Raw genomic sequence first — 25,697 nt, 5'->3', positions numbered from 1 at the left:
ACAATTCTAATATAGGCATGACAATTTTTTGCACCATCATTCATATAAAGCATTTCAATTCAAAATGGTGAGAAACAATCTTAAATGTCTGCATAAGAATTTACTAACATCAGTAACAACCAAGGACAGACACTACTTTTCCAAGGTTTCAAATGCATGTTCTGGTAGATGATGTATGTTCTCATAGCTCATAGAATTGTAGAAACACTGAGGTTGGAAAAGACCTTCAAGACTATCTAAACCAACCATCCACCTACCACCAAATATCGCCCACTAAATCATGTCCCTACATACTTAGCTATCCATGTATAAATAAAATGGACAATACCAATTAAGACACATACCTCATTCTTAATTTATTTATAAAGAAGTGACAACACTAGAAAACACATTGATAACCAGTGCTTTGAACAGTGAAGGTGGGACCTAAAAAGGTCTGATTGAACTGAACAACCTTAGGTCATTATCATTATCAAGTTGCTTATCTGCCAGGAATGCTGAAATGCAAGAGCTTACACCTGCAATATTCCATAATGGAATACTCCCCTAAAATCAAATCAAATATAATCTCCAAACCTGTAAATAAAAAACATCATTAACACTAAGTATTAGAAGACCACTGCAAGTTCTTATTGCTTTTTCAGTTAAATAATACTCTTCAAGTAAACTGAAAACCGAACAGTCTCTACTGTAGTTTGCTCATCCTCCTGCTCATTTATTAACACTGGAAGCAATCAGTTATTATATGAGGTGGTAACAGAGGCATTAAAGAAAAATGCTGTTTAGGTACAAGAATATCCCCACCCTCCCTCCCCACCCTCACCCCAAAACCCACAATAACCACTTAGTGCCAGTAGAGGAGCAAAACTTGATAGACAAAACCAGAAATGTGACTACAGTAAGAAGAAAAGCAAGAGATATAGCTTTCTTATACACTCAAAATCTGATGTCTCCCAAAATGAAGCATACCTTCATTTAAAAAGTGAAGTTGCTTTACATATATGTGTGCATATATATACTGTGTGTGTATATATGTATGCACATACATATAGAAAATCTTCACACATGTTGAATAGTTCTTAAGTCCACTGACTTCCACAGTGCAGCAGCTGATTTTGAATTAAACAATGCTTCAAAAACTACAGTAATATTCAATGCTCTTTTTATGAAGGAGAGCAAAAAACAAATGTATGTTGATTTTGTTCTTGTCAGTTCAGCATTTCTGCAGCACTTCTGTTTCTTTCAGCATAAAAGTTATACCAGCATCAGTCTTCAGAATCATCCTCAGAAGCTGTTGGAACAACAGAATATAATCAGAAGCCTTCATAAAGGTTTGAGGAATTTAGAGAACTTTTAGTTTAAAATATGAGTAGTGGAAATGAAGGTGATTTTTTAACATCAATAGCTGACTGTAGCACCTGTCCAAATATTGTATAATTACCTAGCTTAATTTTTAAATGCATCTCACATCTGAAAACTGCAGAATTTTAAAATCCAAGTTCCACATTACAAATTGCAGTGCCTTCCTGCTGTTTCTCCTCAAAATAACAGGAAGAAAACTTGATTATGCTAGAGAGTCAACTTTTATGTAATGCTCACAGTTGCTAATTCCAACTACAGTTAAAAGAGTATATTCAATCCATGGCAGCTGCACCCAATACGAAGGGAAGAAATGAATCCGTGGGAGTTAATGATTTGTATACCAAAATACCTAGAAAGGTTAAGTAGTTTCTACAAACTGTTTTCTGACTCTTATATGAATATACACATTGCTTAATGCAATTAAGCCAGTCCTACTTGGAAGCAGCTCCTCTCTCCCCTCCCATTCTTAAAAGCATAAGCAAATTCAACACAATGTCTCCATATGCGTAGGATTCTGCTGTTGTATGGTGAACCAAAGGACAAATATATGCTGTCAATAGTGAGAAAACTTCAGTAAGCATATCTACAGTCAGTCTGTCAAGTGTTAGCTTGTGCACAACAGCAATTAATCTAAGTTGTCCTTCTAAACTAACTCTGTTTTCTTGAAATTATTTGCCCTCAAGTCATTTGTTATCCCTCTTAACATAAAGAGGGAAGCAAAATGTCTCCTCACTTCACCAGTCCCTGTCCCCCCCAGCCACTTAAGAGAAACCTAACTTAAACACTGTCAGTAATAAATTGAAACTCAGTACTCCTCAGCTGCAAATTAGATGAAGCCTCACTCAAATGTAGATTCAATTACTGTGTGAATACCATTTACTAAGATTAACTTCTATAGGACTATAATAAGAATGAAGTAGCTTAACAAATTTTGAATTCCAGTCCACCTTTGTTACAGAAAATAATTCTAATATATGCTCTGAATGCAGAATAATCATGTTTTTTGAATAATTTCTCCTCCCCTCCTTACAGCATTCTTTATCAAACTCCAAGCCTGTCCTATGTGCTGTAAGATCAATTTATATACAAAATCTGCATGTTCACAGACAAACACAAACTAGAAAAACATCTACCTTTCCACTGTCTGTTCATAATGCCCTAAACAATACTCAGATTCAGGCTACATATGCCTAAGTCAGCACACATTTTTTCATTTCATCACATTAAAGAAACACTAGGCAAAAAGTAAGCTAGCCCTCTGCCAAAGCTGAGAACTCTAAAATTTCACCCAGAAGTGGGAAGTGCTGGTAAAGAAATATGTAGACCAAAAAAGTGTGGGGAAAATAGGGGGAATAAAAATGGCAAGCAAAGTATGATAATCTGAGCACAGTAAAACTTAAGCTGTGTCTTTTCTACTAGGACTCATGAAAAAGGCTACAGCCTGAAGGTCACAAACAGTTCCATAACATCATACTACTAGAATAAACTGTTACTAGTGAGGAATCTTGGCATCACTGGCAGAAAACAATTCCATGGTCTAAACTGCACGGTGCCAGGAAATCAATCATGGAGACTTAATATCAGCTTCTACTTAGAATAATTCTACTGATACTGGAAAAACAAACAAACAAACAAACAACAACAAAAAACAACAACTAATTCAAATTTTCAATAACTAATTTTGGTAGTACGATTCTTGGCAATGGAGGATTGTATTCATTTAACCTTGACTAGGTCCAGTGGGAGAGAGAGGGGGGAGAAGAGGGGAAGCACCTACTTTCAATATCTTCCATATGTGCCTGAAGAGTTCTTGCAAGGTTAATAAACTAGAAATAAGGCAGAGAGAAAGTAGTTTAAAAGTTGCAAAGTTATGCGCAGAAATTTGCAACAAGTTAGCAAAGAAGTAATCTTCACCTTTTCTTCACTTTTTATATTGGAAAGCTTCATTTCAGAAGTCACTTACCCTAAGCCATTTGCCCAACTTACAAAAGGAATGCAAAATTTAACCTCAAGTCCCACACATTAGACTTCAAATTGCTACTCCATAGTTATTTCAGCTTCCACTCTGTCAAATACTTCTAGTATTCATCATTCTTTTATTCTACAGAATGTACACGTTTACTTTGAGAGTTGCACACAAGTAAGCAATTGCCAGTGTCATTGACATGGCAAAATAGAGCCCCATGGTAAACAAGGGTAATGAAGAAAAAAAAAGGCATTAAAGATTATAATCATAAATAAAAGTTTTAGAACTGCAGTAACTATCAGGCAACAGTGGCAGTTAAATTTCAGAAGAACACAGCATCACAGTGACAACCTACATCGCTGTTTAACTGATACACCACATGTTGACACACAGCAAATATAAGGAAACAAAAATAACCATAGCCTGGTTGTGCTGTCAGTATCAAACATGCATGGGTACTCTTACTGGTTTAAAACACAGCATCTCACAACAACGTAATGCCATCACTGATTAAACACATTAAAAATTTCATATTTCTGCAATACACTCAAGCTAATAAACTGTACTATACACTGGCTACAGTTATATTATGTATCTTGTCTCTATAGTTGTAGAGGAAGAAAATGGACATTTCATTTGCAGACCATGGAAAATAAGCTATTCTCTTAGGTATCCATAGAAAGAGGACTACTGTTCTAATATAATATAAGATTACAGTAAAGTCCTGACTCAACTTCAAAAGCCTACTATGTGCTATGCAAACATTCAAACAAGTTTTGGACAGGCTTTCTATCGTTAATTCTTTGTAAGCAATTAAGTTTTTAAAATCATATTTTCAGCTTAAGTTGACGAAGAGTATAGGTTCATTATCCAGCACCAAATTAACATGCAGAATACAGCATTTTTTGATGAGTAACTATGCAGAATGATTTTGAATTATGGTCTGTTACAGGTAAAAAGGTCTATTTACTACACCTCCGTGTCAAGCCATTCCAGTGACAACGATCTAGTCAAACCCAGCTACTGAGAACTTTGACTAATGCCAGGAAGTCATACTACAACTAGGCAGCTTCAGAATGCTAACACTTAAGTACACGCTTTGGGCTCAAACTGGCTGACAGCTCTGCAAGGTCCAAACCTCTGCAGTGTAGACTGGCATGATGAGAAAGATTTGTCAAGTAAGATAGTCCAATAATCTAAAATGTACATTTTTCAAACGAAGATGAACATTCTAGTTTGGGCTAGATTTATGTTCAATTATGATTATTTATATTTTAATATAGTATATTTATAATTATATATTAATATATACTTAATACACATATATATTTACTGTATTAATATATAGTATATATTATGTATTATATGTGTATATATAATACATAATATATTTTATATATTTATAATATATTTAATATATAATTTATAATTATTATAACTATCATACTAATTATGATTAGTATTTACGGTAACCTGCATACAAAGCTATCAATTATCAACAACCTGGGCAAAAATCATTTTGCAACACAGTAACTAAACCGAAGTAGTACCGTTACTTTCAGATTGATTACGTGTTACTACATCAGACAAATCCAGACAACTTTAGATCCATATTTCTCAAATAACAGCACTTCTTGAGCTTCTAGCTCCTAGGTCATTCAAGGCAGCAGTCTAGTTCCAAGTTCTCACTATGAGCAATTCCTTACAGAAGATGAAAGCATACTTACTCTGACACGTGTGCTGGCCTCACTTGCGGTTCCAAGCATATCAGAAAAGCGCTGCTCACATAAGTGTAACAACACCACAAGGTAGAGACCAGAGCTGATAAATTCATAGTCTGCCTTAAAGGAAATCAAAAGAAACATTCAGAATGTCAGTGATTTATCTACATATGCAATTCAAGAAGCAGAACATTCTACTGGCAGCACTACATACTTGATCTCCAGTTATTCCAAGGCAATTATGGAAATGTAATACTAAAAAATTTAGTTACTGAAATATTGTTATACTTGTAGTTCCTCCCACTCACCCCTAGGTGTAACTTGTTATCCTTGAAGATAGATTGTATTTGTGGAACTCTTTCTATTAAGACAATGTGACTAGTTCATAGGCAGAAGGATCAAAGAATTACACAACGTAAAATAGAACAATCAGAGCACAAAACTCAGAAAACCTTGCTCTTAGCTGGCTTCCTTTCAGCGCTTGCAATGCTTTATAGGAAGACAGAGCAAAAGAAAAATATTATAAAAGCTTTGTGGTGTTATAAATAATTGAAGAAACCAACTTTTCTGCAATAAAGAAAAAATTTCAAAATGATACTGTCAAATTGATCACTTGGAGCCCATTTTTCAGGAAAAAAGTTTTGAAGATCTTCTACTGAGGTACACTGACAGTAACCAACATTCAGTAGCACTAAAATGGAAGACGACAGCAGTCTCAAGAAGCGCTGTTCACAGTCTGGTATAGGTGACAGGACTTACAGCACTACAGTAAGTCAGCTTACTCTAAAGAATAAGAAAACTAGATGATGATGATTGGCTGAGTTCACATCTTCCAAAGCTGGAGTTACTTCTCTGTATTTTCTTTTAACTTCCCAGGTAGACAAATTTCACTAGTCTTTCTACATTCACAGAATTTAACCCATAAAAAAAGGAGAATTCTCTGAATTAAGTTCAATAAATTAATGCCAGCTTCCTGTTATTTATTCATTTTAAAATACTACTGAACACAGTACTTCTAAGATAATGCATGCTCTTGGAAGGAGCAGCAAGAAGTTCTTCTATAGAAGAGGTTGGTTTTTACCACTTTAATCAAAGGAATCAAGTAAAGGTTTTAATATGTTTAAAGCCACTGTTAAAAAATTATTCTTATACAAGAAATGAATGGAAAGACCCAGCGTGACTTAATGGATGTGAATGCTGTATTTCCACCACACCTATGTTGCAGAGATGCTAGACTGGCAAAGATAGATGACAGATCTGCAGATTGGCAAGTAAGTAAAGGATAAAAGGATAAGAGGTATTACATTTACTGAAAGCTCAGTAACAGGAAAGAGGGGAACGACAGAATTAGTCTGAATATTCAAAAGAAAGATCTGTTTCACAGTTTCATTACTTATGTGTTCAACTGTCCTTCTGAAAAGGAGAAATACAATTTCCTAAAGGGGAATGCCTTCCCAGCACAAAATCAAAACGTAGCAAACTAAGCAAAATATACTAACTTGTTCATTTGCATGTGCCCTATAGAGTTCATGAATGTCGAAGTCTTCCAGATTCAGATGCAACTTCTCCTTACATAGTTCACAAGTAGTTACCGCTTCCAAAGAAGAACCTGTTAGGGAAGAGCAGGGGGAAAGTAGTAAGTCAGTGTCAAATTGCAACAATCTAAAATGCAGGACATAATTACATAAGCATTGCAAACATTACATTCCTGGCTTTATTTCACAAAGCAAAGTTAGAAGAAAAGATGGCTTCTGGTATAAATGCAGTGAATATCTGATAGTATCAGAACTTAAATACTACAGAATATTTATTCTCTGTCAAGCTCTGTTCACTGAGATGGGGGGGTATGGAGGAACAGAGAGTGAGAGAACAGTTACAACAGAAACAGTTTAGGGAACAGGTACAACAGATAAATATATATTTTTTTAATTTAAAATTCCTATCATTCCGCTACAGCAGACTGGCTACAAGAGACTGAACGCACGAGGGGAGGTCAGGGAAGAAACCTGCCAAAACTGGCAGTGTAGTCTGAAAGTACTCCACACTCTTCTGAAGTGCTATACTTTGTTTAACATCTTAGCAGATAATCCCAAAAATGTAATTCCAACAATGACATATACAATTCTCATAAATAACTCCAAAAAAAAAGACTGGGCACACATGTACTCCAAAAGTGCCACAGTGATTGTTGGTTTTATTTGCTTTGGTTTTGTGCTTGTTTTTTGTACATTTAAAAAAAATATTTGTTTGTCCCTGACTATTCCTTCTTCAAATGTACATCTTCATCCTAGTAAGCCTCTGGTAAGCCTCCCCATGTAACCTGAAGTCTATACTTATCTAGTGTCTGCTTTACCTGAATTAATCTTGGACTGCAGCCATTTTTTCATGCACTCCTGGTGAACATACTGCAGACTTCCAGTGCATTTGCACGGCTCTATTAAATTGTTGTCAGTACTTGCAGAGGACATCTGACAGATTCTGCATAGGTCACCCTCTTCATCCTCAGAATCTTCTAAAAGCAAGCTGAATAGGCAGGAATATCAACAAATACTGTGGCACATTTCACATAATATTTTATAACACCTACTTCTGCTCTCAAATTGTTCTCAAATCTGTGAGGATTAAAAACAAGTTTCTCCAAGGACAGAAAGTGAGCCCGTAGGTAACAGTTCTGAGTTACATTCTTCTCTGATCAAGGTTTTAACATTGAAGTTACAGAAAACCCTTTCATGCTAAGTCAAGCACATTAAATTATCTCACAACATACAGATTTACCTCTCTTTAATTTTCTGCAGTCTTTCTGGATCTCTTGAAGGTGGTATTTTGGACTTGTCACTTTCTTGTCCATCAGACTGACTCCAGCCAGAAGGAATAATATCTACAGTTATCATAAGATTGTCAGATAGACTGCTTCCTAATGTTGGAGGCACTGAAAAGCGAAAGAGAGAACTAGGCAGAATTCCAGAACTTCGCCTATTGTGGGCTGAATCTGGTGGGGAGGCAGTAGCTGTAGGAATACCAGATACTGCAGGTGTTGGTGGTCTGCTAACAGAAGCCCTAGGGGGGCCATCTGATGCTTCAAGAGAGGTCTCCTCACCTGACTCTCTTCTTCTCAAAACATGTTGTGATCTAGCAGCTGCATCAGAGGTAGAGATTCTTGCAGACTCATCTCTTCCTTCTCTCCGTCTTCTGGAGAAGAGTGGTGTACATCTGTTCCTCAAAGATGATGACAACCAGGACCCTGTGCTCCTACTTTCAGAGTCTGGTCTGTAGCTTTCCCCATCTGAATCAGTGTTAAGACTCTGTGAAACTCCTGACAAACCCCATCTTCGTCTCAGAAAACTAAATCCCTGAGAAGCTTCAGATGTATGAAGTCCTGGAGCTTCAGGAGTTGCAGCTCCATTAGTGCTAGACAGAGTAGAAGCTTGAACTCTTGGGACAAGAGATGACTCTTCAGAGCCTAATGACCTTGTCTGCAATGAGTCTTGGCTAGATCTTCGAGAGAAAAATGTAGATGACATACTAGATGCTAAACGAGACAGCAACTGTCTGGTTGTGCGTCTTCCTTCAGTGTCAGCTGCAGCATCATTCAGTGACCTCTGAGAAGAGAAAACCCTTTCAGAACTACTTGAAGAAGTTTCGCCTCTAGTGGTAGAATGAGAAAATGCCGGGTGTATGTTCCTCTGGGGAGATTCTATTTCATTTCTCCTTTGTCTTGAAGAATAGCTGGTCCTTGAAGATCTTATGTTAGAGTCTCTGTTGAAAAAAGATGTCTGATGACCAGAAGGCAACTGGTGGTTCATGGATGCATTTAGCCTCAAAGCACTTAATGAGTTCTCTTTTGGTCTTGCTCCTTCCGCATATGTAGAGGCAGGCCTATCCTGAAAATCTGTTGCAAGAAAGCAGAGGAAAATAATATGACAAGATGTGTCCTAGTTATTATATTATGGGTAATTCCTAAGTGTCAGCAAGTAAATTACAGAATAATATTAAGTTTAAATTTACATTTAATAATTCTATCATCAAACTGAAGCCAGGACTGTCGTCAGTCTCCTAAAACCATCTGGAATCTAAAACCCTCTAAAAACCTTCAGATTATCAAGGTATGATTCACCGTCTTATACCAGTGTGAAAATAGTGAACACTAGTCATCTGTCAGAAGCTATATAAGAACATCACTTCAATGTAAAAAAAAAAAAAAAGAAAAAAGAAAAGAAAAGCAAAATGAAACGACAACCCACCAACTACATACACAATGCTATTCATAACTTAAAGGTTCACTCTGCCCACAGACTGAGGAAGACAGGTTAATTAATACTGCAGGAGGAATACAGTAGACACCAAAGCACCTTAACAAATGCATGGGTAAAGTGAAACATATCCCCCATTTGTTACAACAAACTTCCCAAACTGCCCTCTGTGTAACACCATCAAGAACTGTGGTCAAAAACACTACTTGAAGGTAGCAGAAAATTAGTGACTTTGGATAACAGAAATCAAATGGAATCTAAATTAAATGTGCATCTGATTTTAGAGAATTTTCATCCTTTACTGGTTTCAGAAGGAAACAAACATGAAATAAGGCTGAAGTACTTAACTCCTACTTAATGAATAGGTCTTTACTAGTAAGCTGTAATTTTCTTGGGGTACTCAGTCTGCTGAGATTGAATACAGAGAAACAGGGAACAGAATGAAGTCCTCATAATCCCAGGGAAAATAGTTAGCAGCCTACTAAAACTCTTGAACACACACAAATGTATGGGGCCAGACAGTATCCACCCAAGGGTATTGAAGGAGCTGGAGAAGTGGCACTCTAAGGCACTTTAAAAAAAAATTATCAGCAGTCTTAGCTAACCAGGGAGCTCCCAGTTGACAAGGTCAGCAAACATAACACCCATCTACAGAAAGGGTGGGACGAAGAATCCAGTAAATTAGCGAGAATTATTGGTGATTGGTGGATGGCTGGACTGAATGATCCTGTAGGTCTTTTCCAACCTTGGTGATTCTATGATTCCACAAAGTTACAGGCCTGTCTGACATCAGTGCCAGGGAAGGTCATGAGCAGATCCTCTACTGTGTCCAGTTTCGGGCTCTCCAGTTCAGGCAGTCAGCTGCTGGAGCAGAGAGCTACAATGATCAGGGCCTGAAGCATCTCCCTTATGATGAAAAGCTGAGAGACCTGGGCCTGTTCAGCCCAGAGAAGAGAAGGCTGGGAGAGGATCTGACCAGTGCTGATTGATATCTAAAGGTCAGTAGAACAGGGACAGGCTCCGCTCTGTGGTGCCAAGTGACAGGACAATAGGCAACAGGCACAAACTGGAGCCCGGGGAGTTCCAAACAAACATAAAGAAATGATTCCTTACTGTGAGAGTGACAGAGCATGGGAACAGTCTGCCCAGACAGATTGTGGAATCTCATTCTCTGCAGATATACAAGACCTGTCTGGACACTTTCCTGGGCAACCTACTTTAGTAGGGCAGTGGATTGGAGGATCTTCAAATGCACAAATTCATACTAGTCCTAGCAGTTACTACTGAACAAACCCCCACCTTAACAGTGAGGTATGTATTACATATTTATGCACTTGTGTTGTCAATGATATAGCAGTTTTCCTTAATAACTACTCAAGAAACCAAATAAAAGAGAGAATACGATATGGGTACATTGTGAAAATCCTTTCCTGAGTCAGTTAACACTTTTTACTTAGGTATGGAAAAATAGATGGAGATCTGAAAATGAACAATTAGAAAGGAGGCTTACAATTGTGAATATAATAGTGTTTGTGATACAAACACTATTACAATAGCAAGCACCGATACCATTTTCTTATGACTGAGTGCATCTATACAAGCTAAACCCTTTATATAACATTTGATGTCTTAGCCAGTACATGGAAACTTTATTTAAAAGAGTATTTTAAAAATTAAATAGATGTTACTGTCTTCGTATTTTGAAAAAAACTTCAGAGTACATGGGAAGAAAATAATAGGCATGCAGCCTATGCGTTTACAAGCTGTAATTTCTACAATACATACATGCTGAAGATGAAAAGTCACTGTTCCTGTAGCTATGATCCACCAGATTATTAAAGGACTGATCTGTTCTTTCTAACTCTCTTCGCTCTCTCACTAGCTCAGTTCCCAGGGAACCAAACATCACAGATGAAGATCTAGGAATCCTACTATATCTCCAAGAGGAATCTAGAAAGAAACAAGAAAATAAAGCCCATGGTGTTTTTTGTTTTTTTTTAAGTACTTAAGAATCCACTAAAGTTGGTACATATGCATATATTATGGTTATATTCTATTAAAAGTGAGCTTAACAATACCACTACGTTAATCAAGTGACCAGCTATCAACAAAAAGCTAAGAATAAAGCTGCACTCTGCTGATGCTGGTAACTCATTTAATCTTGCAGTTAGTTTTGAGAGCTACTCCAGGAGAAAAAAGTAATAGAACAGAAGTACGATCTTGCCGTGCAAAGACAGCCCATCACTAAATAAACTCCACAGTTAGGCAAAACAGCAGCTTCAGTCTTAATAAACGCTGCCAATCCATTGACACTTCTTAAAAGCTGCTACGACTGATTTTCCAGAAGTATAAACGAAGCTGAGACATCTCTTAAGAAAAGTGACAAATACTTTTCTTGCTCTTACCACTGAGACAACATTTCAGTTTAAAGAAGTAGCTGTTGAAGCTGCTAGTGAAAAATAAGATCTCTCTGAAACAGTACATACTTCAGCAGTGAGTAGAACTCACACCAAAGAAATCCACCATTAGTTTATTATACTGTTAAATTTTAAATCTAAATTTAGGTCAACAGGTTGGGGAACAAACAATCTGGAATTTGAAAGATGTTCTAGACCATAACAAGATATGTTAATAATGGTCATTTTACTTACAAAGAGTAAGGAAGCATCCACAGTACAGGGTTTGGAGCAAGAATTTATTAGCCTTTATTTGGATAGCCATATGATTCCATAAGGGGATATAAAAATAAAATTGATCTCTATGCACAAGCATAATTTGAATGGCTCTAACAGTCTGTTTCAAGATGTTCTAGAAATATTTTCAATATAAGTTTGTCATTTATTTTCTGGCCATTAGACTTTTGTTGGCAGATTGCTTTAAGTACAATTTTTCAAGTATCTGCTTAAATTATATCTGTCCATGTATCACATACTTCTTTAAAGCTTTAATGGAAATCTCAGTTTCTCCTGAAAGTGTTCTTTATTTAACAACATTTTTTTTTTACTTGTCCTGTACATTAAATGGAGACTGCTAAAAAAGAAGGAAAAAAAAAAAAAAAAGAAAAACACTTATTTCTTCTCTGACCCCTACCAACAATGGTCTAACCTTCCATGGCAATACGCTTTTTGAAATACAGAGCTACGTACACCAGCATATTCCTTCTGCTGGTCCTTTACACACACATAGCTTTACCAATACCATTTCACTCCTGAAATCAAAACAACCACATTCATTCTCTCCTTTAAATCTTAACCAATTAAGACAAACTGAGACATGAAGCTCAGCTTTAGCGTAAACAGAATAGGTACAGGTAATGTTCAAGTTGTGAGTACAAATGAGTTCTCAGAAAACCATACTAGCAGTGTTGTCACTGCTTTGGATACTCCCATAAATGTGAAAATAAATTCTATTGAGCATCAGCTTTTAATATTTAAGAATAATAGTAGCATAATATTTCAATGCAAGTATTTTAGAATTTGGTAAATCCTGATCTTACTACCTTCAGACAATTCTCATGTAGGTCAGCTCAAGTAATCAACTTCTCACCTGAAAAGGCAGTCAAGCCATTACTTCTCACAGAAGAGGTAGATGTACAAGACAGCTTAGGTCGCTTTGAATCACTATCTTGCTGCTGGCTATGCAGTCTTGAATATGCTCCCTGAGTTCTTTCAGAATCATCATAACACCCAGATGTAAAATGAGAGGAGGAAGATGTAGACTGAAATGAAAAGAAAAATTGAAAGAAGCATTATGGATACAGTATTTCAGGTGTACTTCCAATAGCCTAAGATACTGAAAAACAGTGCACATAACAGAAGATTCACAAAACTAGTAAAAAAAAAAAAAAACTTGAAGATTCAGTCTTTCTATTTAACCGTATTATATGACCTATGCTTGTGCAGCTCTACCATCAAACGTTGATTCCTATTAAAATCAGCATTTTTTTTTTCACATTAAAAGGTAGTCCTGACTTATAAAACACTATAGCCATGTTCAAACATAGATTTACAGATCTCAAGGCAAGCAGAATCACAGAATGTCAGGGACTGGAAGGGACCTTGAAACATCATCTAGTCCAATCCCCCTGCCAGAGCAAGAACACCTGAATCAGGTCACACAGAACATGTCCAGGCAGGTTTTGAATGTCTCCAGAGGAGAAGGCATAATTTTGTAGTTCAAAAATTATTCTAGTTTAACAAACTCTGCTTATCTTTTGCCAACTTAAAACATATTTAGCTAAGCGGCAGCTCTAGATTCTAGTAAGCCATTTAGTTGAGACATAGTTTGATTACATTAAGCTCAAGTACAACTGAAAGAGTTGTAAAAGTATAAATTTTTTGCAGTATTTTATATATTCCATTGTGCTACTAATACCGAGAAGGAAAAAAAAAAAAAAAAAAAAAGGTTAGCCTGGAAAGCTATTATCTGATTACATGTAGCTAAATATTGATTTTTAAATACCAAAAACTTTAACTTCATCAGGCTGTTTGTCCCTCTCCCAGAAATAATATGAAACTGAGCTTCTTAATTGACCAAATAAATTATACTGTTCTGTTGTTTTATTTTTTTTTAAATGAAGAGTAATGCTACTGCTTTTCACTTTTTACAACGAAGAACTATTCATCTTTCTCATCATAAAAAGACAGATGGTCGGACACAGAAGCTAACATCACAAACCAAGTCTTACAACAGTTTGATGCCCCCTCAAACCATCAGTTTAACATATTGTTTATCTTTTAGTCACTTACTATTTTACAAGTTGAAGTCCAGGAGTCTTATGCAGAGTTCACTTGCGTTAGAACAATTTAAGACAAAAATTTATCTTAAAAGGAGAAAACCTCCTTTTGAAAAGCCTAGAGCACCAGCTTAAATAGATACATAGGCCAACTACGATCAGTTGCTCCAAGTGTATATACAGCCATTTACTACGATTGCTTCTGAAGTATCCCACAAAGCTTTTCCACCTACCTAACTTTTCTGAAAGTGCTTTTACCTTTTAAGTCACAGTAAGATAAAAAGACACCTATTTAGGAAAGAAGCACCCTCAGGTACCCACTTGTTCTCTCAGTTCTAAAGCAAGAAGAACTTTCATTTGTTCACTGTCTCCCACTCCCCTCCAACCCCCAGTGTATTCATAGTTCTTTCTTTTTCCCATGTGGAAGCATGCAGTAGTCAGGCAGTTGGACTAGATGATGACACACCAGGCGGAAGGGATGCCATCCAGAGGGACCTGGACAGACTTGAGAAGTGGATCCATGCCAACCTCATGAAGTTCAACAAGGCCAAGTGCAAAGACCTGCACCTGGGTTGGGGCAATGCCACGCACAGATATAGGTTGGGCGGAGAATAGCTTGAAAGCAGCCCTGAGGAGAAAGATTTAGGGGTGTCAGTTGATGAAAGATTCAACATGAGCCGACAATGTTCCCTTGTAGCCCAGAAGGCCAACTGTATTGTCAGTTGCATCAAGAGAAGTGTGACCAGCAGGGCGAGGGAAGCGATTCTGCCCCTCTGCTCTGCTCTCATGAGAACCCACGTGAAGTACTGCGTCCAATTCTAGAGCATCCAACACAAGGACATGGAGCTGCTGGAGCAGGTCCAGAGGGCCACAAAGATGATCACAGGGCTGGAGGACCTCCCCTATGGGGACAGGCTGGGAGAGCTGGGGCTCACCAGCCTGGAGAAAAGAAGGCTCAAAGGAGACCTTATAGCTGCTTACCAGTACCTGAAGGGGCCTGCAGGAAAGCTGGGGAGGGACTCCTTATAAGGGAAGTGTCACAGTGTCATAGTGACAGGAAGTCTCTGTGACAGGCAGGTAGATAGGACAAAGGGAAATGGTTTTAAACTGGAAGAGGGTAGACTTAGACTAGATGTCAGGAAGAAACTCTTTACTGTGAGGGTGGTGAGACACTGGAACAGGTTGCCCAGTGAGATTGTGAATGCCCCCTCCCTGGAAACAATCAAAGGCAGGCTGGATGGGGCTGTGAGCAACATGATCTAGTGGGAAGGTGCAGCTGCCTATAGTAGGGGGGTTGGAACTAGATGATCTTAAACGTCTTCCAACCCAAACCATTTTATGGTTCTGTAATCTCTAAAGATCCCTCCCACCCAAACTACTCTACTTCCTAATATTTCTGCTGAAACTGCAAGTGCTCTATTTTGACTCTGCTGTGCATAAAGACTTCAAAGAAGCAAACTACTCGAATTGTGGAACTGTTAAGGCACAGTTTAAATGCCAGTTAAGACAAGTTGTTTAGGTCCAAGTCCCAGACCTCAGTAATGTGAGAGTTCAGCCTCTATTTTCTTTCAGTAAGCAGCATTTAAGAAAGCCTTATGTTACATATAAGGAACCATGAAGTCTTCTAAAGCAGATCTCCAAAACTATGAACTTGATCAAGTCACAAAGCTACTAACATCAAAAGTCACTACACGCTAGAAATAATCAACAAAACAAGTATAAATAATATTCATTTTGTCATTTGTCTGACTATAACATTTATGACATTCTAATCATGACTCTTTCTTTTCTTTTTAAATGGACACATCAAATGAGCCACTCTCACTTTATTTCTTAACTAAAAGTAAAAATTAATATACATAACTATTTTCACCTTTGAATAATTCCTTAACAATGCCATCTTCTTGTTTTCCCTCCCATTTTCATTTGATAAACTGTATTCATCTGGAAACATTACAGCGAGCTTCCGCTGGCAGATTTTTAGATTGAGATGGTTACAGTAAAGCCCTGCTGTAACGGCTGTTTACAAGGGTGGACAGTGATAGGACAAGGGAGAATGGTTTAGGAGGAAGTTTTTCACCCAGAGGGTGGTGACGCACTGAACAGGTTGTCCAGGGAGGTTGTGGATGCCCCATCCCTGGAGGCATTCAAGGCCAGGCTGGATGTGGCTCTGGGCAACCCTGTCTGGTGGTTGGTGACCCTGCACGTAGCAGGGGGTTGAAACTGGATGAGCATTGTGGTCCTTTTCAACTCAGGCCATTCTAAGATTCTATGATTGTCTTTTAGTAAGTTATATTATACATTAAAAATTCTCACCAGTCTGTTTCTGGTTCCCAAAAATCTTCCAGACCGTGGGTGATCAAGTGTCCCTGAGTAGTGAGTCGAAGAGGATGTTGTAAGCTTCCAAGGATTTTCATGAGTCTCTCTTTCTCCAATTCCCCAGTCTCTGTCAGAACTACTCAATACATCAGACTCCTAGACAACAACATGGTTATCATATGCATTTTGTAACTCCAAATGAAGTCAATATCTTATTTGAATTTTGAAAACATAGGCAAGCGGTGGGTACTAACAAATCTGAAAATCTTTCTCAAAAAAATTAAATAAATAACACTAAGATACATCCAAGAAGAAACAATGCAGGCTTAAAAGATAACCTCTGGCAAAAAAAAGATTTTTTTTTTAACTCCTTTCTAATAATTATTACCTCATTACTATCTTCTCAGCTGATGTGAATAAAGCAAAATTGAAATCTATGGTTTTTGGGGCGTAATGTAGACACTCTGCCAACACGGCTAAGATAAGGACCTCAAATTTCAAGACAACAAATCACCATCTTCCATTCACACATGCCATCTGTCTTGTCCGGGTCTTGTGTTTTAATACAGGCAAGAAAATGGGAGGGGACTGCATGTTTTGAGAGTACTAACTAATGTATTTTTTAATAGGCATGATCTGTCCTATTAAAATAGATGGACAACAGATTACAGCTATGCAGTCATGCTCCTAACAAAAACAAACAAAAAAACATGCTACCACCCACTGCAGGGGAGTTGGTCCAGCTGCTAGATTCCTTGAAACCAAACCCACTCCATATTTCTATGAAATTACGTAGCATCCTCTGAGTCCTTCCCTTCTGTCACTGCTTAACTTCGTTTTATTTCTTGCCCATCTATTCTAATAACCCATCATTGTGCTATTGCTGAAGGTTTGCAAATTAGTAATTATTAATTCTAACAGCATCTTATGTGAGCAGGAAAAAAAAAAAAACATTTTTCATTAAAAAACTGGAATCGTCATCTCTCTAATTTCCTTGTATCACTTAATTTGAAGACAAACAAAACAGTAAAAAAAAAAATCACCTTGGACTTAAGAAATAAATTACATATTTTTTCCACAATGTAACGTTCCCAAACCCACAGCTGGTTGGTGCCCTCGGAGCCTTCTCTTCTCCAGGCTGCACAGCCCCAGCTCTCTCAGTCTGTTTTCGTAGGAAAGGTTCCATCCCTTGGATCATTTTTGCGACCCTCCTCTGGGCACGCTCCAACAGGTCCATGTTTCTCCTGTACCGAGGACTCCACATCTGGACAAAGTACTCCAGATGAGGCCTCAACAACACAGAGCAGAGGGGCAGGATCATCTCTCGCCCTGTTAGCCCCCCTCCTTTTGATGCAGTTCAGGATACGGTTGGCTTTCAGGGTCATGAGGGCACAGTGCTGGCCCATGTCCAGCTTCCCATCCACCAGTACCCCCGGCTTCTTTTTGGCAGGACCAAGCTCTAGCCTTTCATGCTCTGGCTTATGTTAGTAGTGGAGGTTGCCTTGACCCAGGTGCAACGTGGATTTGTTGAACATCATGAACTTCCCCTGGCCCTGCTGCTCAAGCCCGTCTAGGTTCCTCTGCATGGCACCCTGTCCCTCATGCGTGTCGAGCACACCCCACAGCTTGGTGTCACCAGCAGACTTGCTGAGGGTGCACTTGACCCCACTGACAATGTCACTGATGAACATACTAAAGAGTATTGAAGCCAGCACCCCAAGAGGATACCTGACTCAAGAAGTTATTCTCAATGTATTCCAGAAGCCTTCTGGATTGCCTCCATCATAAAACATAAAACTTTTTTCCTGTACTATTACAATACTTCGGAATTCGTATTGTAGGTTAGCTAAAAACAAAGGTATGTTACATATCTCAAACCTGTTTATTACTAGCGTGATTCTTGTGCATTCTCAGACAGACAGAGGCTAAAAACTTAATGGTGCACATAAGGAAGTTTTTCTTTCTTTTTTTCTTCTCCTTTTCCTCTGATATTGTTTTGGCTTTCAGCTATGCCAAATTACATGAATTTGCCACACGGAAGGATCTCTGTATGACAGTATACATGAAAGCACATACCAGAATCTGTAAATACATGAAAAATGCATTGAACTATACACACAATAGAAACAAGCTTTTTTTAAGCACCAGTCAAAACCAGACGCTTAAGTCTGACTGCTCTGTATCCAAAAAGTTATTTTTAGTTAATACATAATTACGTTCTCTTGCTATAGTCTAAACTCCACAAGTTCTCTTTACAGAAACCAAGTACTACATCTTTCCTCTAAATGACAGATCTTTTAAATGCTTTTTTACTAAAAGAAAAAGGTAGGCTTCTAAATGAATTAAAACAATGAAGAAATAGCCGTCCATTCCATTCCTGCCTGACTGTATTTAATCTTACTTAGACTAGCTGTCTTTTTTGCACCAACCAATTGAAATCTTCACCTGCAAGTAATACTGCAATTTTCATACAACAGCTCTGCAAGTAGCAAAGCTTAGGAGATTCCCCTATGCTTACTGCTAAGCAGTCGTCTTAAATAACAATCTCTCAGACTACTTCCTATAAATTGGAGCAGAAAGAAGGGATGCAACAATGTCCTACATTGTTTTACCTGGAAAGCATTGTAAAAAACATTCCGCAGATTACAGGCATATTGCTCAGCAGAAAATAACCAAATGCTCTCACACTGTACACAATTAACTTCATGTAATAAATAACATAAAGCATATAATCCTCCCTATTTCTTAATATTAGAAGGATTGTTTGGTAACACATCTAACTTCACAGCAGCCATTCAGCTTAAGACTCATCTTCTGTCCAAGAGCTTACGGTATGATACTGGACTGTGTGAGTTCATAAATTCCATGAAAGAACAAGATTCGGTTTTGCTGAGCAGTCAGTGAAAAAAGGGTAGAAATCCAAAAATCAAAACTGACTGAAAACTACCCTCAGATGCTCTTGGTAGCCTATATACTAACAAACATGTGTGTGCTAGACACTGCAAAATGTAACATGCAGCTGTATACATGTTGTGCTGAATATGCCGCTTTACTTCTAAAACAGCTTCTGGACAAGGCTTTATATAACACAGTGTTCTACAGAACTTGTCAGAAGTGATCAGATTCATAATCACTTTATCAAATAAATATAAACATTTAGTCATTTAGTTGCAATTTTGCAGTTTTGAAGACAAAAACTGCGCTTACGTTTCCAGGCCCAAAAATTTTAGATGAGAACTGCTGACAGGTGGAGAAACAACATAATAATATTTGAGCCAAACTGTCCTCTGTTGATTTCAGGTGCCCCAAAATTACTTCTGAATTAGTTTAATCTGTACTTGCCAAAATACTCTTTCAAAGTGAAAGCATCTGCACACTATGGCTTCTTACTTTGGAGTACAGCTTCCCTACCCCACAAAAGCAATTTGGTTAGTGTTAAATATTGCACATGAAAGAGCAGGTCTCTATCACAGCCTAAAGGTTCTCTTCTTACTCTTACAAAACGCAAAGACAGTAAGTAGGTATTCCAAAGTAGTACATACTACTGTTAACTCTTAGAACTGCAATATATTCCTGTATTTCCTGCATCTCTATCCACACATGAAGTGTAATGCCCTACACACACTGAAATTCAAATATAATCCTCACCTACACTCACCAGAAAGCCACATTCTACACACATTAAGGACAGCAGTAACTATAGTCAAAACAGATTCACAGTATCCAGCCACCCTTCTGTCATCAGTCAGTTCATTTCAAAAGGAGCAGTTACAAACAAAAATCAGATAAAGATGTCAAAGCTACAACTGCTAGTTCACTGTGCAAAAAAAACTTTCATTGGCATTGTCATCAATTAATTAATCATACAATTAATTATATTTCCTGTTCACAAATGCAAAGCCCTGCCTGAGATTTTTCCATATGTTACCCAATCCCCCTTTTTGAATCTGTATGTCCGTGTACCAACTTTAGGGTTCGTCTCAGTGAGAAAGAGATATTAAATGAATTTACACTTCACAGAGAGAGTCAAAACACATTACCTGGTATCCAGAGTCTAATCTCCGTGAAGAATCTCTTGCACTATATGCACCAGCTAAACTGTTTCCAGTTAACGTTCTAGATCCTAGAGTAGAACTGGGGGCCTGAACAGATATCCTTCGAGGAATTCTTGAGGGCTTAGACTCCATTCTTTGTACCCTGTAATAAAGGACACACTGTTGTGTTTTGTTTTGTTTTTTTCCTTTCAGAAGCAGAGACCTAGATACAAAACATGCACAAGTGTTTTCTAAATGCAGCATGATGCACACACACAGATGCACATATTTACACCAAGCTTTGGTCTGATCAAGCACCCGGAAGATGGAAAATGAGTTTTTTCCCCGTGTTTTGTAACTCATCTTTACATCTCCCATTTCATGTAACAAAACTAGAAACACAGAACTTCCTTATATTCTTATTGCTACACTATATTATTACTATTATATTACCAGTGGGACTCCCTGAAGAACTCTGCAGGAGTTGCATGGAAACAAAATGAGCCAGGGAAGGAATCCTCAGATTAAATAAATTCACAAATTAATTTTCTATTAATGAGCTGTATCACCAATCTGAGAAGATGAACGAAGTACATGCAAAGACTACGCTCAAACTAAAGTCTTCAGAGTCAAAACTACAAAATGTCACCTTTCCATTAAACAACTCTACTTGCAATCTGTGTGCCTCAAAGAAATATTTAAGTTCTCCAAGCCAACTCCCATGAAAATCAATTTATAAAGCCAAAGTACACGTTGTCTCACATTATATAATAAATTTTCATTTCTCTCTGAAGTATGTACTTGGAATCACAGAATGGTTTTGGTTGGAAGGGACATTTAAGATCATCTAGTTCCCCTGTGGGGAAGAATAGTGGTAGTCATTGGCAGGCACCTACCTCTGGACCAGGTTGCTCACAGCCCCATCCAGCCTGCCTTTGATTGTTTCCAGGGAGGGGGCATTCACAACCTCGCTGGGCAACCTGTTCCAGTGTCTCACCACCCTCACAGTAAAGAATTTCTTCCTGACATCTAGTCTAAGTCTGCCCTCTTCCAGTTTAAAACCATTTCCCCTCATCCTATCACTACATGCCCTTATAGGAAGTCCCTCCCCAACTTTCCTGCAGGTCCCTTCAAGTACAGGTAGGCTGCTGTAAGGTCTCCTTTGAGCCTCGTGTATTTATGCTCATTCTTTCAATGTCCCGTGAATAGGAAGGGTGTCAGATTGAATCTCTGGTGACGACTGAGTTGTTCTTTTCCTGTGCTAAGGGAAGTCTGCCCTAAGTCTGCCCTCTTCCAGTTTAAAACCATTTTCCCTCGTCCTATCTCTACCTGCCTGTCACGGAGACTGCCTCTCCCCACAACACTTCCCTTACAAGAAGTCCCTCCCCAGCTTTCCTGCAGGGCCCTTCAGGGACTGGTAAGCAGCTGTAAGGTCTCTGTAATCGCACCACAAAAAGAAAACATATTGCAGAGAATCCCAGCATTGTCAGTGGTGTGCTGCAGAAAGGGCTATGTGACAGCTAACAACTCTGAAAACAGATAGCTAAGAACTGCATCAGAGCAAGGCAATTTGCAGAAGTGATACAACCTGTTTTACTTAAATACTGTTAATTCTAATCTAGTCTTCTGAAAACAGCAATAGGAATATGATATATCAGGAAAAAATTATCAATCAATAAAGCCCAATTATTTCCTCACATTCAGTATCACAGTCTCCAAGAAACTACTGCAATCCTGACACACCTAGCATCCAGCTGCAGCTCCCAGTTGAGTTCATATACTCAGGACTATTCAACACATTCTCAGTAAAAGTTAGTTTGTACATAAGTCCATTGATCAAACAGTTGAACAACTGCAAATTAGACTACTGTTTTCATCAAATGAAGGTTCTGAAGCCACTTCTCTGGTGCATGTTCAGCCACTAGGTTTACAAAACAGGTCACACTATAAAGTAGCCTAAAAGCTGAATCATGCAGGTAGAGCTCATTTCAAAGAAAACGTATAATTTAAACATCTCATGATTAGGCTATGCTTTAAGTGAACATTTAAACCCATAATTAGATAAACATAGGTGGATTTTCAGATGGTACAAAGAATTACTGGGTTGTATCACAGAGTAGCACACCAGTTACTAAACCACACTTCAAACATTAACAGCCTATACACTTACATATTTGGTTAAATGAGATCAGTTTAGGAATCTTCACTTCTCACTGATTTAACCTTGGATTAGGAACTTAAAGTCATGCAATGGCTAAGTTTCTCAAATCACGTTTAGACCCATAAGGAAATACTGGACAACTGCATGTTCGAGTAATTCTCTAACTTGTAAAAACAGTCATATCAACAGGACAGCTCTGGGCAGCATTCCACAGCCCATAAGAATGCTGTCAATCATATGAGTTTAAAGAAATTCATTAACAACAAATTCAGTAATCTAAACCACACCACTTTCTAACGGTCATTTGTGCAACATAAGAATCACATCTCTTCAAAGTATTTGTAACATTAATGAAGATACTGTAATGGTTGATAATTTAAACTTCAGAGTAATCTGCCATCACATGCACTACAAGCCTAGTACAGCCCCAAAACTACATTAAGTGTGAAAAAGTAACTATTCAAGTTACAAACTTCGAAATTAAATGAATCCCATGTCACAGCAATAGATACAAGGGTCTAAGTGGCAAGGGACAACTGCTGGTCTTGAGATTTGACATCCAAAACACTGTCTGTGTTTTACATTGACACAAAACATAAAGGACAAGGCTACAAGGGACTGAAAGACAGATGAAGTGATCTGATTGTTCTGACACAGAGCATGAGAACAGCCACTTTGGTTATGGATCACTCTGCTTCTAGATACATGTGGAACCTGGTGAATCAAATAACACAAGTAGAAAGGTAGCAGCAGACAGACAGGAAATATGCAGAGGTTCCAGATGAAAGGAAGGAAGCTCCCTACAGCAGGAGTTAGCAGAGGCACATACAACCTGCAGCCCACAGGCTGCAAGGTACCTAGCACAGCCCACCCTGCTGCCATCCCCTGCTCCACACCATCATGGCAGCGGTTTCGCCCCACCAAGCGGACAGGCCTGGCCCCCATCAGTCATAACAACCACACATCAGTGTGCAATGAGCACTGCCTGAGCTGAAAACAGGACATGGGGAGGGCGCAGTGCTGACTTATTATGGCAAATAACTTTAAGCATTCTGATATTTCAGCTAAACACAGTTCAGTGAGTCATGAAAAATATGCAGCCACACCTGCAGTTTTGATTAAGGAATTTGAGAATAGGTTTCAAGACTGCCCGAAAGGTCATTCATTTTTCACTATATTTGCAACTCCATTTTCAATCAACATAACTACATTATCTGCAAATTTTCAAGCGGAACGTATGGAGCTACAATCAGATGTTCAACTTAAATGTATGATCATGTCTCTTTATCAGCCTTTAATAAGCCCTCTCTTACCAGAGAATGATATCCCTTGCTTCACAATCACACTTTACTCATGTCATTGCTTTTAGCAGTACCCACATTTGTGAACAACTGTTTTCAACAACGAAGCAAAGGAAGAGTAAAATTTCATAAGAAATCTCTGACAAACACCTTGGGAGCTCGCCAAGAGCTGCAGCTATTTCCACTGAACCAGACTGATGCTTCAGCTTCACAAAAACAGTCTCATATCCCACTGGTTTTATTTTCTTGTTGCTCTCTTTTTCCAGTATTTTAATTTAAAAAAGTGAAAGAAGCTATGTTACTCAAATACATTAACTATATATTTTATACATAGTCCAAGGAAATTCCTCTTCACTCAATGAGGCCCACGTAAGCCAAAAAGTCAGACAGGCACGAATTGGCATCTAAATGAACAGGGGAAGAAGACAGCAGTGGAAGAAGTTACAAGATTTTTTATATTAAATTAGAGATCATCTACCACTAATAAAAGTCTTGTGATGCATCTCACAATCGAAAAGAAAGTACTGAAATTAAACTTTTGCCTTTAAAATTGTGCACAGAAAAGAAATGACCATCTCGTATCTGAGTTGCACCGCCTATTCTGAGTATGCAGCTCCAACATCCCTCCCTTCTTCATCCGCCATACTTACAACTACATTACAAAAAATCAACTAGATCTAACCTATCCACAATGGATGTAATAGGAAATTTAAAACATCAATAGTTCTTTGCAAGAAAGTAGGGTAATCTGAAAAGGTAAAAATAACACAGCAAATATTTAGAATAAAAGCCTCTCACTCCTCGTTCTCTGCCGCCCTAACCCCACCTACTGAGGAATGAGAGGCAATATGACATACTCACGTCTACCAGAAAGTGAAGCCTTTCTAGCTGCCATGCAATAGCTTAATACATTTGCAGGTCCCCACTCATTTCCAGCTTAGAAATTCAGAGTCCACCTCAGCACTACATGGTGATGCTTCAGCCAATGCCTTGAGCTTTAAGGGCTAGAAATTTTAGTGTGCTCTGATATACAGTAGTTCATAAGACTGTTGCACAACCCATTTGTGACTGCATGTTCTTTATGTTTAATCAGAAGACGTTTAGAGTGTCAAGCAAGACGGAGCTCGGGGTCAATTTCATCAGTCTGTGGAACTCTGACCAGGATTTTTCCCAGCCTCCAGCCAAGAAGGCCGACAAGAACTCAGCAGTGTCCCAGGCGACCCGAGATCACGGTACCACGTGTAGCAGCAGTTCGCTCTCGCACCCAGCGGGACGCCCCCGGCAGCGCCCTCCGGCACTGGGGTCACGGGGAGGCCGCCGATACAGCCCCGGGGCGGCGTAGGGCTCACCGCAGCGAGCGACAGCGGCCCGCGCCCCGGGACGGCGCCAAGCGGCGGCTAGCACCCGGCTGAAAGGCGGCGCAGAGCACCCCGCTCCGATTCCGTAAGACGGCGGCTCCCCGGAGGGAAGCGAGGAGCGGAGGGCCCCGGCTGTCACACCGCGACGTGGCCCAGGGAGGCGCGCGCCCATCAGCTACGTCCGCAGAGAGAAGGGGGGAGGAGCCAGGCGAGCCGCGAGACAAAATGGTTTCCGCGAGCTCCTGGCCCCAGCCCGAGGCGCGGGGCAAGAGCCGGGCCGCACGGGGACACCCTCCCCTCCTCGAGACTATAAGGCTCGTACTCACTCTCACGGGTGCGGCCCTCACGACACAAGCATTGGAGATCCGCCGGAGAGACCGGTCCGGACCCGCAGACGGCCGAGCTGAGCCCGCCGCCTCTCCCAGCAACACAATGGCGCCGGTGCAGCGTCGCGCGTCCGTCAATCACTTCCCACGCCCCGCCCATGCCC

The 25,697-nt window shown here is 39.1% G+C and overlaps 1 protein-coding gene across 17 annotated transcripts; it reads right to left on the bottom strand.

Moving 5' to 3' along the window:
• Positions 1-331: 331 nt before the first annotated feature.
• On the bottom strand, positions 332-25,697 carry MARCH7 (membrane associated ring-CH-type finger 7). Of its 17 annotated transcripts, none has more exons than XM_046943840.1 (12): positions 25,534-25,647; positions 20,394-20,550; positions 16,351-16,509; positions 12,846-13,017; positions 11,085-11,249; positions 8,147-8,938; positions 7,825-7,978; positions 7,403-7,572; positions 6,549-6,658; positions 5,056-5,169; positions 3,140-3,188; positions 332-1,291 (listed from the first exon to the last, which is right to left on the bottom strand). In XM_046943840.1, exons 2-12 carry the CDS (start codon positions 20,538-20,540, stop codon positions 1,266-1,268), a joined length of 2,058 nt encoding a protein of 685 aa, XP_046799796.1. In that variant the 5' UTR covers positions 20,541-20,550; positions 25,534-25,647; the 3' UTR covers positions 332-1,265. The 17 variants fall into 17 exon arrangements, with proteins under 17 accessions (XP_046799796.1, XP_015145660.1, XP_015145661.1 ...); XM_015290174.4 differs by having other exon boundaries at positions 5,056-5,165; XM_015290175.4 differs by having other exon boundaries at positions 5,056-5,165; positions 7,825-7,927.

This window comes from Gallus gallus, chromosome 7, assembly GCF_016699485.2.
Source record: "Gallus gallus isolate bGalGal1 chromosome 7, bGalGal1.mat.broiler.GRCg7b, whole genome shotgun sequence".
Taxonomy (NCBI): domain Eukaryota; kingdom Metazoa; phylum Chordata; class Aves; order Galliformes; family Phasianidae; genus Gallus; species Gallus gallus.
This window is presented reverse-complemented; position numbering and strand designations above follow the sequence as displayed.